Raw genomic sequence first — 17,118 nt, forward strand, 5'->3', positions numbered from 1 at the left:
TATGGGAGTGGAGGCAACCGTGATCATTAAAACAGAGCGTGGACCACAATGGTGGTGGATCTCGCGAAGGCCAGGTGCCGTGAATCGGAGATGGGAGCTGTTATCTATCTTCCGTCGTCTCCATTCACAGCCTGGAGAATACACTGCAGCTTAAAACACACCATAGCTCGATGTGAGTGCTCGTAAGCCTATCATGGTGGTTCATCATGTCGAATGCCCCCTTTGATCCGAGAATGTGGCCACTGCGCTTGAGAAGCTGTCTCAAGACTCAAGTGCACTGATGATTGTCACTCACCACCTCGAGCTCCATCTTGCAAAACGGTGAAAGCGCAAGATGGAGCTCGAGGTGAGAGCTCAGATGAGAGCATTATCAATGAGAGAACATTGGAAAACATTGGAATCCTCCCATGTTGATAGGAAGATTTTCCACGAGTTGCCTGTTCTTCCTCATTCCACACACCATCGAATGGCGATGGATTCTTTTGCCCGCTTCCAACTATAAGTGCGTAAAGATTTGCATCGCGCTCAAGCTCCTCCACTGATTGCTTCAGCTCCAAGATGGCAAAGCGATGCCATAATCAGGGCGTGTAGTTTTCTCTATTCTCTAAGAAGCACGCTTGGCCAAGACGCTCCCTGCTCCATGCGGACTTGGTCCTGCAACATTCGAGGTTTATTGTCTTTCTTTTTCTTGTTTCAAAGATGGTAATTTGGAAATCAAGTATGGGTTCCGAGCTGCTGCATGCTGATCCGGCAACAATGCTGATCAACTAAACAGCAATCAAGCCACAGTAGTTCTCTGTAATCATTTTTTACTCTTTTGAGAGCCATTTACAAGATTTGCAACAGCAGCTGAAAGGCAAAGAAGAATACAAGAAGTGAGAGCACTGTACGAACTGTTCGAATGGTTTTTGGGTGGGAAGTGAAAATCTTAAGAGTACTTTCTGAGGACTATGGAGGGAGGGAAGAGAGCTTGTGTGGTTTGGGTTAGCAGCTTCACTGCATAGTGGATTGTCACCAAGTTGCTAGATCAAGGCTAATGCACAGCACCATTTAGGATAGGTGAGTGATGCCTTGATTGATTCATCTTGTGCTTCAAATTTAAACACATATTATCAAAGTATAAAGTCATGAACTAATGTTAAAATTTTCAACTCCCACTTGTAGTGTATGTGGTTTTCATTTTTTACTTTATGATGTTTTATTATAGACATGTAAGTTTCAGGGGTTAGTAGTTTAGTTTACTCTTGTTAAGCTAGACTTGAAGGGTTATATTGACATATGATCAAGTCCTTAGCCCTAAATTCCTACTGGCTCCAGCTTTTGCATCATTCTTAGAACCCCTAACCTAAACTCTAAACCCTGGTCCAATTTTCCCCCATTAGGCTACACTCAAGTCAAGATAATAGGTTAACATTTAGCAATCTAGTTTACCTAGAGTAAAAAGAGTTTTACCTTCCAATTTCCATCCATAAAAGTGTGAATTTATAGAGAAGCATAATTGATTATAAACAATTAACAATAATAATTTGAAAAGTGATTTATTGGGGTTCTTTAGTATTAAGATGGGTGACCTTTTGCAAAATCAAATCTAAAGAGCTTACATTTTATTATGATGTTTAACCTGGCAATGAAAACAATTTCTTCTCTAAATATAAAGCATTAACTTATTAGTCATTACAAACTTCTCTATTAAACAAGATTTGATCAAGTTGACTAGTGGTTTTAGCAAAAAAATATGAGCCTTAGAATAGCATTAATCAATGTTAATGGAAAATTCTTCTTGACTTTTTATTATATATTTAATGAGTTCAAACTTTTGATGAAACATTACACTTCTAATAGTGTAAACAACTAAAGGGAATGACTTAAGAAGTAGTCCATAAAAATTTAAATATAAAAGGAAAAAATTTATGAAAACAAATGCACTTTTTTTCCAATTGGTTAAAGGTTTTGGGATATTTATAATTAAACATCTTTGGGTTTAAACTGTACTTAAGGTTTGTCTTTGGGTTTAAATAATACTGAGTTTGGTGACATCCCAAAATAAAATTTTACAAATAAATCATTATATATGTTCGTAAGACTAAAGTAAAGCCCTTTCATTAATCTTTAGTAGCTGGTCTATAAAATTAACCTTTTCCAACTTTTTAACAAACAAAGTGTGAAAAACCTTTGTCCAAGAAGTTGACTTTAAATTAGTTTTGATATAATTATTCTATTATAAAGAAATATGTCTCACAAATTTTGTTAGGGTTTTGAGTCTAACAATCTACAACCAACAATTAACTTTTTGATTGTGATAAATATATGGTGGCAACTTTCATTTCATAATACTATAATTCTTGGTATGTTTGATGTATCAATGGTACTCATGGACATGAGATTAATTCAAAATTTAAGGTCCATGTGAAGTAAATAGATCTTTTACTTCTTTAATATCACTATAAACATCAATAATCTTATATTTTTGCTTTGCAACAACATCATCAAAGATCTTTTCTTCCTCATCACAACACTGATGCCATATTCTTCAGCAAGATCAACATCCCACTCCTCTCCTATTTCTAAAAGAATGTGCTTCTCTGTATCAAGCAATAGGGGTTGTGCAATGTGGAAATTGCATGTTTTGGGCACACAATGAGATCTTGTGTTGCAATGAATTAGATTTTGACACATGGGATGAATTAGATTTGACAACATGCATATAATTTACAAATTGCACACCAAAATAAAAGACTTCTTTTTCTTACATGGCTCCTAATTCCTGCTGGCAAGGTGCGAGGTTTAGGCCTCATAGATCTGGTATTCTTTGCAAAGTCCTGTCTAGCAGTGTTGCCAGTGGTGCTGCGCCTGTTGGCTCATCGAGGAGTCAGCAAGGGTTCTCAATATCATTGGCTCCTCTATATAGAGGAGGAAGGTCCTGCATTGCGAGCTCCAGCTCCCCAAAACCCCATGGGAAATGCACCTCGTCACTACTCGATCTGGAGAGAGAATTATAAGTGAGCTGCAACTTCCAGCTGCTCGATCGAATCCCAGAGAAAACCATCCATGTAGGGAATCATGTCCTCTCCTCCTCTTTTGGAACGTTCTCCTCGTCCCGAACTGCTGCCTCTGGGATCACTGGCAAGCTAGCTGAGGTGCGAAGCCGAGACGACGATGGTGAAGATTCATCAATGGGGATCGTCATTGTTCGTGGTGGTTTCATCATCTGAGGGCCACGACGTCTCTCCTAGCTTTGAGCATCGCTGCTATCCCGGAGCTTTGATCATCGCTAGATGCGAGCCTGGAGTCGCTAGTCACGGGGCTCGCAATCCGCATCGATGCAAGCGTGGAGATTGCAGCAGGATCAGAGGCGCTTACTGCCGCCCATGACCTCGAATCACCACTGCTGGAGCCCCTCGATGGTCGACGCTGCTGGAAGCTGCGGAGACGGAGCGTGGCGCTTGGAGGGATGCCTCGTCGCCAGGCCATTCTGTTCTTTCCAAGGGTCTATGATTTTGTTGTCAAAGTTTGAAAAATATCTTATTAGATCACTTCGTGGCAATGCAACACCGCTTTCTTTGTTGAAACTCTAAACATCGTTTTTTTGTCATCTCCCGGCGCTTGAGGGGATTGAAGTATAGCCATCGTACCATGCTACTAGATTTTTTAGAGTTGGGATGGCCATCACCGCCACCTTTTCCAGGCATGCCGTGTAGAACATAAGCTCTGGCGAGTCCATACATACCGTCCATTTTTCCAAATCCAAGTAGCTTGGCCATCTTAGCCAGCAAAGTTTCGTGCTTGTCACTAAATTCACCCCCAGCAGCGCGCAACATAACATCCCTCAGGGCATTATCTATGTCTTCCAAGCTAGCTTCTAGCTTTTTCACTGTCTTTGGGGAGTGAATCCACGCTCCAAGCTCTTGGCAGATCTTCTTTGTCACAGTCTCAGCCAAGTAAACCCCTTCCTTACGGCGACTAGAGGTTAATAACAGCGTCATGTGTTGACGGTTTATGACGGGATCGATAAGTAATACTCTGCCTGCAAATCAAAAATCACATTAGAAGAAGCGTGTAAGTTGAAATTGATATACTCACAATCCTGTATCCATGTTGTACGATCAAAGGTGTATGGCATGCTATCCTCGAGAACCAGCTGAAAGAAAAGGTTCGTGCTTAGAACAATAAGGCAAAGCAAGAACGAGAAAACAACACTTACATTGGCCAAGTAGAGGATTATTTCACCGAGCCAACTGCTGGTCACAACCTTCTTGGGGAGAGGATTAGCAACTTGGAACTGTCCCTGCTTCGCCAGCTCCATGATTTCTCCAAGCTCGCTTGTCTGCAAGAGCTTGGCATTGTCCTCCCACTGCGAGTTCGCGCACAGGGTCACAAACTGGCCACTGAAATCTTCCCCGAACACTCTGGCCGCGGCACGAAACAAAAGCTGGCGCTCGTCTTCACAAGAGTTGCTTGAGCCGAGTGTGGACTTGACGTGCTCCACGAAACTGTTGCCGGTGAATTTGCACAGCTCCTTGAGCTCGTCGTGATCACGCTGCCCTTTGCTCGTTCTCGTCCAAGTGAACAGCAGGCGACCAATCAGCGCGCTCACGTTGTGACAATTGTAGATGTTTGATCGCAGATACAGTCGAAAGTTGTGGAAGATTTGCGAGTGGTCTTCAATGAAATGCTTGAGGCATTCATGGTCACCAAATGATAAACGTAAAATTCGCGCACCTATGAAATGCTGAAAAGATGAGAAAGACGTGGAGTCAAACATCTGGAAATAGAAAACCAATAACGTACCACAAGTATCTGGCGGACAGCACTCGTGATATCGATGCCTCTGAACTCGACCTTCGGTAGAACGTAGAACCAGGCACAGATTTTTTCAATTCTTTCCGGGGATGGTGGATCAAAAATCTTGACATTCTGGAAGAAGAAGAAGAGGAGATTCTCGAATTGGCCCCTGCCGCCAGCGTGACGATCCACCATAGCCTTCTTTTCGGAATAGACGAGCCAATCCAGAGATTGCTCCTCGTCGTTCCCAAGCCGGATCAAAAACCATGCAAGGACGAGGTCGGCCAGCGACGCACTCAGATCGAACAGTCGCATAGCATCCGAGAGACGCGATTGTGCGTGCTGGGGAGAGGGAATTCCTTCCACCACCTTCTTTACATCTGGATCATATATGCCATCAGTAACCAAGAAAAAGGAGGGGAAAGAACAAAGGAACACATACTTGCTATCACTTCTTCGTCACTCTTGTCCACCCATCCCTCGGCCATTTTCTGCAAGACCATAGAGAATTCTTCACAAAGATGAAATGGTTTCTAGAGAAAAATCTCACCTTGTCGAGCTTGGCGACGATGTAGTGGCACTGGGGCTTGCAGCAATGAAGACGCAGTGCACACAAATGATCATACCTGTGATGACCAATCTCCCTTTGTCGTCCTTCCCTGCGCGTGAAATAGTCGGAGGCAATCAACAGGTGCACGGCAGCGTCTGGCACGGGGCAATCCAACAAGCACACAGCGATCGCACTCCAGATCTTCCATTTCACCTCCGAAACAGTGGATGAAACACTCCCGTCTGGAAGGATTTCAAAAAACCACGCACCCGCCGGCTCATCCAGCTCCAGCCCAGACTGATGAAACAGCGCCCTCGCAACTCTGAGAATCTGCTGCCCCCGGGCGCCGCGGAACCATTGCGTCACGCGATAGCCCACCGCTGGATTCCATCCTACAGCTATCTCCATTAAGGTTCTTCCTTTACACGGGGATAGGGCACAAATATATTATTGGCGCGAATTAATACATGAGATCGAACAAAAGGGTCGTTTGTAAAAACAAATTGTCGAGAAATTGGTCGTAGCTGCGAGGCAAAGTCCAGAAATCCGGAGAGAACTGTTCGTAGAAGTCTGCAAAGAAATAAAAGGGATCATGAAAAACAAATGCACAAGTGTGGCAAACCTGGTTCCACAGCCGCCGGAGCTTCTGGATCTGGCACTGACGCTGCGTTCGCTGCCACGACTAGATCATCGTCGTTTGATTCCTCATCCATGCTTGGATCTCGTACTGCCACTGCCACGAGTTGATCGACAGGCTCCAGTGTTTGATATGGCACAGCCACGAGATAGTCGTCTTTTGCCTGCTCGTCGAGATCTGGCACTGCCGCACCTCCTGTCGGACCCTTGTCCTCTTTAGGCTCGACTATCCAATTGTCAACTTCTGCCTCGTCGTCTTCACTCTTGAGCCGGTCACATTGATCATCGTCCACTCCTGGATCATACTCTTCTATCTGTGAGAAGTCCTCGTCTACCACCACATCCTCGTCTTCTTCTTCTTCTTCTTCTTCTTCTTCTTCTTCTCTCATTGCATGGTCATCCGCTTCTATCACTGCGTGCTCGTCTTCTTGTCGTAGTTCTTCCATACCTTCCAAGCTTGCAGTGCTGTCTCGGACAAGCTCCTGCATCGCTTCGTCCCACGAAATTTGGATTTCTGCTAGATCGTCGCCTTGAGGGAACTGGTGTGCCAGAACCTGTATCTCCGCTGCCTCGTCGTTCTCACTCTCAAGCCCATCACATTGAGCATTGTCCACTCTTGCATCCTCTTCTATCTGTGCGAATTCATCTTCGTCTACATCGTCTGCTTCTCCTGCTTTGTTATCTTCTCCTTCTTCTCTCGCTGCATGGTCTTCCGCTTCTATCACTGCGTGCTCGTCGTCTTCCCTTACTTCTTCCATACCTTCCGACCTTTCTGTGCCGTCCCGGAGGAGCTCCTGCACAGCTTCGTCCCATGAAATTTGGATTTCCGCTGGATCGTCGTCTCGAGGGAACTGGTGCGCCAGAACCTGTATCTCCACTGCCTCGTCGTCTTTGCTCTCGAGCCCGTCGCATTGAGCATCGTCTACTCTTGGACCCTCTTCTATCTGTGCGAATTCATCTTTGTCTACATCGTCTTCTTCTCCCGCTTCATGATCTTTTTCTTCTTCTCTTGCTGCCTGGTCCTCCACTTCTATCACTGCATGCTCGTCTTCTTCTCCTTCTTCTTCCATATGGAGATCACCTTCCGAGCTTACTGTGTCATTGTCGTCGTCTCGGGGGAGCTCCCCTTCAGCCCACGAAAATTGGTTCTCCACTTCTACCATCGTTGGATCGTCGTGTCGAGAGAACTGGTGCGCCTCCTCGAAAGCCCATGGATGCCAACTCCTGTACTTATGGAAATCGCCAAAGGAGTGTGCGACCATTTCTACCGCCTGAGCTACACGTACCGTCTGGTAGAACTCCAGCCTGCCATATAAATCGCCCAAGCTGGCCGGCGTCATTCTCACAGGAGAAACCTGGGCTCGGTCGGAGTCCCATGAAGGCGTGCCATCGAAATAGTTGCGCATGATGGCCTCGGCTGGTCTGGCGGAGTCCCGTGGAAGCTTGCCATCGAAATAGTTGCGTACGATGGCGTCCGCTATTTCGCCTAGAGAGAAATCCTGCGTTGCCTCCCACACCTGGACGTTGGAATCGCTAGCGCTCAAGCTGGTCGGATCATCCGTCGCTACAGGCCCATAATCTCCTGCCGCTGCTTCGCCACTGATCGCCGCATGGGACTGAATGCCGCGGAGGCCGGAGCCTGAACTGCTAGCACCGAAGGCTTGGTCTTTCGCTGCGACCGCTGGAACCAAGGTGGCCGCCACCACTCCCACGGGAGAGAAATCCTGAGCTGTGCTTCCCGGCTGCTCGAAGGCTTCCACTTTTGCTGCGATCGCTAAGGTCGAGCTGCGCTGGAAAGATGACAAATCCGCGAAGCTTGTCAGCGAACCAAAGCTTGGAAAAGGATCATCCGTCGCTGCCTCGCCACCGATCCTCGCATGCGACCGCTGAATGTCGCCGAGGTGATCAAATCCGGAGCCTGGATCGCTAGGGACAAAGACTTGGTCTTCTGCTGCGACCGCTGGAAGCTGGATGGATGATGAAGACCTGGGAAGAGAAGTTCTTGCGGGATCATCTGTCACTACTGGCCAGGAATCGCTGAAGCTCGTCGTCACTGCTTCGTTACCGACCGCTGCCGCCTCGCCGAGAAGTTCAAGCTCGGTAGCATGGATCTCTCCCATTTCCGATGCCACTGGTGCCGCAATTCGCCGGCGCTTCCATGGCTCCCCGAGCCGACCTCCTGCCATTTTCTTGCTTACAATATGACCTCTGGCTTTTAACCCATACCTTTATAGCTCGATAGAAAACCATCGGTAAAAACCAAAGTGATCCTGGAGAATAAAATAGTTACTAAGTTAGCATCAAGGAATGGACCTTTATATTCTTCCGTCGTCGCCAAGCTAGGGTTTCTTCCCCCAAGAACAACCGCGGTGGCCGACGCCATCCATCTGCAAGATCGATTCGTCTCGCGTACCGATCAAAGCCAGCTAGCGCGAGACTCAATCGAGAAAACCGCGAGAAAACTGTAAAATACGCACCAAGAATGGCGGCTAGCTGCCTGATCCCAAAGATCGGACCGGCCAGAGAGTGAAATACGCCAGTGCCACGCCGAGGAGATTCTAGCGACGCACGCCGGCGTCGGCGCCATGGATGAGCACGCATTGAAGAGCAATGCGCAATTTAGGTCTCCATCCAAGCAAAGGGCAAACAATGGCGGGATGTTTCAAAATATCGAATATAATAGAATATCCTAGTCGCTTGGCGGGAAATGTTCTAGGTCGAAACCCGTTTCACGGGGCAAGCGCATTCACGGCGGCCTAGATCGTCACAGGTTCTCCGGAAATATTCTCAGGGAAATGCAGGGAAGTGCGGCCGCGCGGCGTTGGGAGTCTTTCACAAGATGGAAGGTCAACATTGCGATCGCAGCATTTGCCCAGAACTGGCAAGTGCGAGAAGGATCTTGGCGTGCGCTCACAACCATCGTGGATCCCTGATGATGCTCCTCGAAGGGATCGAGTCGTCTATCTCGATCACCGATGATCATGTCTCACGAGGATCTTATCCATTCGCTCTGGAGGCGATAATCTCTCCATTGCCAATTGCCTCTACTCAGCGGATCACTGGACACTGCGAGGGAGACCTTTGATCCATGAAGAGCAGATATGTGAACTGGAATACGATCTCGGGTTACACAGGAAGAACTTGTCAACCTCTTCAAGAGAATGCTGGAAGATCCCAGCGGCCCCAAGCCGGATCGCTTGACGTTCTTCAGTGTTGTGGATGCTTGCAACTCGCTGGAACGATCCATCCTCTCGCAATGGCGAGGAAGATCGCTAGAGATGCTCCACACGGCGCTGCTCAACATGTATGCTCGCTGCCATAGCCTCGACGATGCAAGGAAAGTCTTCACGCGATTTGCTGCCATAGCCTCAACGATGCAAGGAAAGATTTCGACGAGGACGCGATGTGCTGGAACTCTCGCTCGTCGCTGCCTACGCTCAGATTGGATCCGGCACGGAAGCGCTGCAAATCTTCCGCGAGATGGATCTTCGAGCAGAGTCTCTCTCATGCTTGCGCTGGAAGCTTGCTCCAACGACGGTGGCGATGTCATCAAGCAGGGAAGAGCTCTCCACGAGAGGATCGGTCGCCAGCGACGTGTAGGCCAACAGCACTCTTCCAAGAGATCGCTTTACCAAGCTGTTGGTCAAGCTAAAGTCAATGGCGGTCAATGACGGACATGGCGAATGACAAACAAAAAACTTTCATAAAAATAGCTCAAGAGCAATCCCTCGTCGAATCAGGGCTCCACATGCTTACATGGACGAGGCTGGAACGCCCAGCAAACTTTTCCCAGGTGGATCGTACAACAAGGATGGCAAAAATATCATATTCTTTCATCCATGGCAAAGAGTATGGGTAAGCTAGAGGGATGCGCTACCTTGAACGCCGATGTTGAGGAGGAATTCTCGAAAGAGACAGTAAGTTTTTCTCTGGTTACCAATTTTACACGATCCATTGATCTCCTTTATCTTGTATTTTCAGCATCCAGCATGACGATCCCGAGCCTGGTTCTTCAAAAGAAGAAGTGAAACTCGACTGTGCCACTCACGAATTCATTGGAAAGCATCGGTACTTCTCTTTGTTTTCGGATCGTACTTTAATTTCTTCTTTTGCTTCCAGGACGATCTAACAGATGAAATGGTCGCTAGGTTAAAGTTTGTTCCAAAACCTCTCCTGGAATTCACGATTCTTCCTTTTCTGACACGGTTTGCCTGCTTGCATGCTCTGTCCAAGTTGTGGATGCCACTGGCGACGCTCTACAGAAGCTTGGCCTCCGCGAACTGAAGAACTCTTGGCTTCTCATCTTCGCCATGCTTTGTGTTTTCATATTCACGATCGCAGTCATCCGGATCTCTTGACAAGCACGAGTCTCTAAGCTGGTAGTAACACTGTTCATACATCTGCTCCAAAGATTATGTAACTTGCTCAAAGTTTTTAAAAGTATACGTCCAGATTGTTTTAAGGCATGGCTAAGGTAGGAAGGAATGCCATGGTAACATTGCTTACTCCCGTCGTCAAAGTTTTCTCATGTGAGAAATGATGCCGATCCTGGTAGAATACGACGTGTTGGTCCTTCGTCAAGGAGATCCTCCATGACAATGACCTTTTGTCCACCCGCAACACGAATATGCCCTCGACACATGATCCCACGAAGTATGGAGTTGCCATCAAACGATCAGGATCATGATAAGATCCCCAATCCTTTGTCTTCGAATTATAATCCATGACGAGCGTGGCAAATGCGACAACCACATGGTAATGCCCTGACCTCGTAACTCTAAAGACGTATTCCCACGGCTTCTCCTTGACATCAAGACGGGGAAGAATTCTCCACGCATTCGTCAGTGGATTTCCAACAGCTAAAGTCATGGCCTCGCTGCCAGTCTGGTCCAGATCCTCCAGCCTCCCACACACAAGCCCCAGCGAACACGCCACGAAGCAAAACCGGTGTCCCGGCGGACCGACGGAGAAGGAGCGATGATCAAGCTCCCTGCCCTGATTGTTGAGGAGAGCGTCCAGTGAAGGATACAAGAGCAAGCGGCGGCCACATTGTAACACAAGCCATGGCTCCAGATCTCCAAACCATGGATCTCCGGCTGCCCTGCGCGCCACAGCTTCCCTGAGCTCCTGTGAGCGTGCAAGCAGATGCCATTGCTTGCAGATGCGCCCGGCTTTGAGGATTATATCTGCTGGGCTGAGGCGAGACAAGATGTCGAGCACTAGATCATCGCCCAGAGCATCAAACGCTCCCATGCTTGGCTCCGTCTTCTTCTAAAGTATCTCTTTGGTGGGTACCTTTTATAGTCGCGGGGAAAAAAGGTTTCCTTATCCCTATATTTATATCATATGAACTTGATTCGTAAGCTGGCTTATACGAGCGAGCAAGCTCGACACTGGCAGAAGAAATTCGATGCGTGACCGATGCCACCGATGCGGCAACATATGCCACCATCCTGCTGCATCGAGAAATCTCTCGAGCAAGCCCGGCTAGCACACTCCAAGGTGCGCAAGAGCGAGCACCGGGACGGTCGATTCATTCAGATGGAGATGTATGGCAAGTGCAAGATGCGTACTTGGATGCGAGAAAGAAATGTGTGTCTTGGAATGTCATGGTTTCTGACAAGCAGCACGCCCAAGCCATCGAGGTCTTCCTGAGAATGCTGCTCAATGGAACCAGGCCACAAACAATACCATATCTCGGTGCTCTCGATGCTTGCTCGGGCTTGTCACCGAAAGAGGCTGTGATCAAGACTTGACTGTGGCAAACAGCTTATCAAATGCTTCTCGGTGGCGAGCATCCGACTTCCATCACAATCAATCGCCACAACGCCGCACGGGGGAGGACGTCCTCCAACCACATCTCCTTGTAATGCGTCTATTATCATAGCTCCACGTCTCGCGACGATCTTCTCCATTCGACGCTCACCGTGGAGGCAATCATCTCTCCATTGCCAATTGCCTCGTGCAGTGCTACTGCAAACCGAGCACAGTCTCTCCCTTGCTCGCGCTGGGAGCTTGCTCCAGCGATGGTGGCGATGCCATTAAACAAGGACGAGCTCTCCACGAGAGAATCAGTCGCTAGGGACGTGTAGGCGCATGGAAAATGCCGAGCGAAGGTGCTGCAAGATGCGATGCGATCATGATTATACTGTGTGTTTGGCAGTGTCTTGTGCTCTATTAAATCTAGCTCGCCATTTTTGGATCCATGCACTAAATTAATAGCCCCAATGCCATCGTCCTTCTCTGATATGGAGGGACTATGATCAACCCAAGAAAGCACTCGTCCAGAGAGATCGTTGAGACCAGGCTGTTGGTCAAGCTAAAGTCAATGGAGGTCAACGGAGGTCATGGAAAATAAATTTCCATGAAAATGTAGCTCAAGAACCCTAAAATTTGAGAAATACAGTGATCGATCGATCATGGGGCTGAGCAAGGCGGAGGTGAAGCTGCGGAGGCTGCTGGCGTCGATGCCCAGGCAGGAGAATGAGCGCAAGCTCGTCCATGTAAGCATTGATTAAATTGGAGCCCTGATACGATCGATTTTGACGAGGGATTGTAGTATGTGGCAACGGCTAGAGAGCTCCTCACTGTTCTCACGGGAGAGAACGCCCAGCAAAATCTTCCCAGGTAGATCTTAGCTAAAAGGATGGGAAAAATATTGATTCATTCATTGCTAACAAGTTTTCTTCCATCCATGGCAGCATTTCAATGGACAAAGCCCGAGAGTATGGCGAACAGATTGAAGCGTTTGCCGAGAAGATCAACGTCACACAAATGGTAAGCTAGAAACGTTTTTCCTTTTGTGTTTTCTCTTTACGAGGATAAAAAAAACTAGGCAGATATGTGGGATGCGCTCAAAACTTCTACCTCGAACGCCGATGTCGAGGACGAATTCTCGGCGACTCCTGCCGAAACTCCAGTTCCCGAGCGCAATCTTCGAAAGAGACAGTAAGTTATCAAGTCTACTACATGATCATTTGATCTCTTGCTCTTGTCTTGTGTTATTCTTTCGGCCAAGCAGCATCCATCGTGACGATCCCGAGCCTGGTCCTTCAAAAGAAGAAGTGAAACTCGACAGTGCCACTCATGAATTCATTGGAAAGCATCGGTACTTTCTCTTTGTTTTTCTGGATCGTACCTTAAGTTCTTCTTTTGCTCAGGCGACTCCAGGACGATCTAACAGATGAAATGGTGGCGTTAGCTCGACACATGAAAGAGTCGACACTGCTCATGCAACAATCCCTGCAAGACACAGACAAAGTTTGTTCCAAATCATCTCCTAGAATTGTTCTTTTTTTTTTTTCAGGATTCTTTCTTTTCTTTCTGACATGATTTGTTGCTCTGTCCAGGTTGTGGATGCCACTGGCGAGGCTGTAGAGCGAAGCTTGGCCTCCGCGAACCGTGTGACTCGAAGAGCCGGCGAGCTCTACTCGCGAGGCTTTAGCACTGGATGCTACACTTGGCTTCTCATCTTTGCCATGTTTTGTGTCTTCATATTCATGATCGCAGTCATCCGGATCACTTGATGATGTTCTCTCTTTTCTAGACCGATAGTCAAGGCATGGCCAAGGTAGGAACGAATGCAACGCTAACTTCGCTTACTCCCTTCATCAAAGTTTTCTCATCTGACAAGTGCTCGTCCTGGTAGAGCAGAATGTGTTGGCGCTTCGTCAAGAAGAACCGCCATCTCAAGTGTTACATGGAGTCGCTCCCCGAAAGTATAGTGGCGCTGAGCAAGGACGAGCTCCCCAAGCATTTTTCTTGGAATCATAATCCATAGCATGCCGGTCATCAAACTTGAGAATTACATGGTAATGCCCTGACCTTTTAACTCTAATGATGTGATATCAAGTTCTCCATACATTCGTGAGTGGATTTCCAACAGCTAGAGTCGTCGCCTCGCTGCCAGCCTCGTCCAGAACCTCAGCGAGCACGCCAGGAGTGTAGGAGGCATGCCAAAGAAGCTTTCGTTTAGAGTGTCTTGTATCAAAAGAACTTGATTTATTTTTAGTGTGTAGTTTTGGTATGATTCATGACGGCCAAGCTGGCTTATGCCTCCCACTAGCGAGCTTGCAATCGCAAACTCGCGCTCTACACTAGCAGAAGAAATTCGATGCGTGACCGATGCCACCGACGCGGCAACATATGCCAGCATCCTCCGCAAGTGCTGCGTCGAGAAATCTCTCGAGCAAGCCCGGCTAGCGCACTCCAAGCTGCGCAAGAGCGAGCACCGGGACAGTCGATTCATTCAGAACTTGCTGGTGGAGATGTATGGCAAGTGTGGCAGCACCCAAGATGCGTCCTTGGTCTTCGAGAGCATGCGAGAGAGAAATGTGGTGTCTTGGAATGTCATGGTTTCTGCCATGGCCAAGAACAAGCAGCACGCCCAAGCCATCGAAGTCTTCCGGAGAATGCTGCTCGATGGAACCAGGCCACACAAAGTAACGTATCTCAGTGCTCTCGATGCTTGCTCGGGCTTGAGCGTTGATATCGGACGACAAATCCACAGGCTTATCAATGAGAGTGGCTGTGATCAAGACTTGGCTGTGGCAAACAGCGTGATCAACATGTATGGGAGGTGTGGTGGGATCGACGACGCAAAGATTGTGTTTTCGAGCATGGAGGTACGAGATGTTGTCTCCTGGAACTCCTTCCTCTCAGCATATGCCCGTAATGGGTATTCCATTCGAGTTTTGGGATTGTTTGAGGAGATGGATGTGAAGCCGGACAAGGTGACTTATCTTGCGGTTCTAGACGCATGCGCCACAATGGCTGCTTTGCAACGAGGAAAAGAGATCCACCATCGCATAGCTGTGGAGGACGAGCAGCTTCTCTCGGACACTATGCTTGGGAACTCGCTGCTCAACATGTATGGCAAATGCCACAGCGTGGACGACGCAGCTAAAGTTTTTGAGTCGATGGATGGTCGCAGGAGGGTTGTCACTTGGACAGGGATGATATCGGTCTACGCTCAAAACAGCCATGGCTGGGACGCTTTGAGATTGTTTCGAGAGATGGACCAGGAAGGGGTGAAGGCAAACGTGGTTACATTTGTGACGATCTTGGATGCTTGTGCCGATGTTGGTGCGCTAGAAAAGGGCCGAGAATTGCACGCTCGGATCGTCCAAGCTGGGCTCTCGAGCAGCGTGATCCTGGGGAACAGTGTGATGAACATGTATACGAAGTGTGGGAGCTTGGAGGATGCTAGAAGTTTGTTTGAGATCCTTCTTCACGACAATGTGGTGGCCTGGAACACACTGATGACGATGTTTGTCAAGCATGAGAAATTCAGTGATGTTCTACACTTGCTTTGCAAGATGGACAACGAAGGCTTAAGGCCGGACGAGATCACTTATCTCAACGTTGTAAGCTCGCTGGAAACTCCAAACACTCCACTCTTTGAACGCGTCTTTGCGAGGATTGTCTCCGATGGTTTAGAATCCAATCTCTTCGTAGGTCATGCTCTTGTGAGCTTGCATTGTCGCAGTGGAAACTTGGAGCAAGCCAGGAAGATATTCGATCTGGTGGAGAGACGAGGAGTGGTGGCATGGACGGCCATGCTGTGTGGATATGCCGAGAGAGGACTCGGGAGAGAAGCTCTCCACCTTTTGAGAGAGATGGATCTGGAGGGTATAAAGCCTGACTCGGTGACTTTCATTGGAGCGGTGGATGCTTGCGCTAGCCTTCCGTGCCTAACACGAGGAAGAAACATCCACCAAAGAATCGAGAGAATCTATGGGTCTCAACTCGACACAAACCTTGGAAACGCGCTTGTAAACATGTATGGAAAGTGTGGCAACTTGGTTCTAGCAAGAGGAACGTTCCAGTTAATGAGAAAAGATCTTGTCTCTTGGAATGCCATGATCGCAGCGTATGCCCATAACGGGCATGGCAGTGAAACCGTGGAGCTCTTGCTAGAGTTGAGCTTGGAAGGGATAGAACCCGACCACATAACTTTGCTGGGAGTGATTTTTGGTTGTGGCAATGCTGGGCTCCTGGAAGATGGGCTCGAGTACCTGACGAGGATGTACGATGACTATGGATTGATCCCACAAATGAATCACTATGGCTGCATGGTTGATCTCCTTGGAAAGGCTGGGTGGCTTGAGCAAGCAAAAACTTTGATTGACCATATGCCAGTGCAAGCCGATGCAATAGCCTGGCAAGCTCTATTGGGTGCTTGCAACACGCATGGAGAGGTAAAACTTGGATCTAGAGTAGCCACGCAGGTGGTGGAAATGGCGCCAAGAGGTACTAGTACATATGTTCTCCTCTCAAACATCTATTCCGGTGTAAGAAAATAATAGCCCGTAAGTGCGATTCGCAATCTATAAAACCTCCTTTTTCATCCACTTGTGATGCTAGGCGATGATCTAGTGTTAGTGTGCAAGGCGATGCCATTGCTTGCAGACGCGCGCGGCTTTGAGGATGAGATCTGGGCTTGAAGCAAGACAAGATTTCGAGCTCAGGGAGCTTGTGGCCCGCAAAACTCCCAGAGATCCATGGTTGGAGCCATGGGTTGTGCTACAGTGTGGCCACCGCTTGCATATCCAATATCCAATATGCAACAGTTCATTTCTGTTGTGTCCTAGCTGGATGATGGTCCTTCACTGGACACTCTCCTCAACAGGGAGCTTGATCATGAATTTTCTTTCCACACAGATTTGAAATACCTAAAAAATAAAGAAAGTTAAATTTAAAAAAATAGAAAGTGATAAAAGTATATATGAAAATTTATAGCATATGTGTTTTTACCCTTTACTCTATAGTGAATTACCATAGGTTAACCATAGAGTAAAACTTAACTTTTAAATATATATATTATAGGTAACGAAGCAAAACCGAGTTTCAAGGCCTTGGGCCTCTAAACAAACAAATCAAGCTAAAACTCATGAATGTACAATTAAGGAATGAAAAGACAAAAGCATAAAGTAACTCTCAAACATATAACTTATGAGTGAAAGAAGAGGAATATGGAATGACATTGGAATGGTATTAAAGAATCTAACATCCCAACGCTAAGATTAGCACGTAAATGGAGCAAAATGTAATTTGGCACTATTTTAGCATATCAGTGGCTTAATATGAGGATATCATTAACTAATATAGTATAAAGCTTAAGTTTAAACCCAAATTGAATACAGAATAAA

At 47.3% G+C, this 17,118-nt stretch overlaps 4 protein-coding genes across 7 annotated transcripts; 2 read left to right on the plus strand and 2 right to left on the minus strand.

The window, feature by feature from the left end:
• Positions 1–3,204: 3,204 nt before the first annotated feature.
• On the minus strand, positions 3,205–5,097 carry LOC112342188. The gene is made up of 5 exons (XM_024663618.1): positions 4,789–5,097; positions 4,202–4,729; positions 4,081–4,138; positions 3,633–4,024; positions 3,205–3,489 (listed from the first exon to the last, which is right to left on the minus strand). The coding sequence occupies exons 1-5, from the start codon at positions 5,095–5,097 to the stop codon at positions 3,205–3,207; spliced, it is 1,572 nt and encodes a 523-aa protein (XP_024519386.1).
• A 667-nt stretch (positions 5,098–5,764) lies between these two features.
• Positions 5,765–8,570, minus strand: LOC112342168. 3 transcript variants are annotated; one of them, XM_024663559.1, is made up of 4 exons: positions 8,446–8,570; positions 8,195–8,394; positions 5,955–8,147; positions 5,765–5,902 (listed from the first exon to the last, which is right to left on the minus strand). In XM_024663559.1, the coding sequence occupies exons 2-4, from the start codon at positions 8,349–8,351 to the stop codon at positions 5,793–5,795; spliced, it is 2,460 nt and encodes an 819-aa protein (XP_024519327.1). In that variant the 5' UTR covers positions 8,352–8,394; positions 8,446–8,570; the 3' UTR covers positions 5,765–5,792. The 3 variants fall into 3 exon arrangements, with proteins under 3 accessions (XP_024519327.1, XP_024519328.1, XP_024519326.1); XM_024663560.1 differs by lacking the exon at positions 8,446–8,570 and having other exon boundaries at positions 8,195–8,238; positions 8,282–8,319; XM_024663558.1 differs by having other exon boundaries at positions 8,195–8,570.
• Positions 8,571–12,377: 3,807 nt separating this feature from the next.
• LOC9629337 lies at positions 12,378–13,833 on the plus strand. 2 transcript variants are annotated; one of them, XM_024663653.1, is made up of 8 exons: positions 12,378–12,471; positions 12,528–12,595; positions 12,670–12,745; positions 12,804–12,916; positions 12,990–13,076; positions 13,129–13,228; positions 13,318–13,538; positions 13,617–13,833. In XM_024663653.1, the coding sequence occupies exons 1-7, from the start codon at positions 12,388–12,390 to the stop codon at positions 13,492–13,494; spliced, it is 705 nt and encodes a 234-aa protein (XP_024519421.1). In that variant the 5' UTR covers positions 12,378–12,387; the 3' UTR covers positions 13,495–13,538; positions 13,617–13,833. The 2 variants fall into 2 exon arrangements, with proteins under 2 accessions (XP_024519421.1, XP_024519420.1); XM_024663652.1 differs by having other exon boundaries at positions 13,622–13,833.
• A 173-nt stretch (positions 13,834–14,006) lies between these two features.
• On the plus strand, positions 14,007–16,673 carry LOC9629009 (pentatricopeptide repeat-containing protein At3g09040, mitochondrial). The gene has a single exon (XM_024663651.1). It carries the CDS (start codon positions 14,020–14,022, stop codon positions 16,270–16,272), a length of 2,253 nt encoding a protein of 750 aa, XP_024519419.1. The 5' UTR covers positions 14,007–14,019; the 3' UTR covers positions 16,273–16,673.
• The last annotated feature ends 445 nt before the right edge of the window (positions 16,674–17,118 follow it).

This window comes from Selaginella moellendorffii, unplaced genomic scaffold (assembly GCF_000143415.4).
Source record: "Selaginella moellendorffii unplaced genomic scaffold, v1.0 SELMOscaffold_101, whole genome shotgun sequence".
Classification (NCBI taxonomy): Eukaryota; Viridiplantae; Streptophyta; class Lycopodiopsida; order Selaginellales; family Selaginellaceae; genus Selaginella; species Selaginella moellendorffii.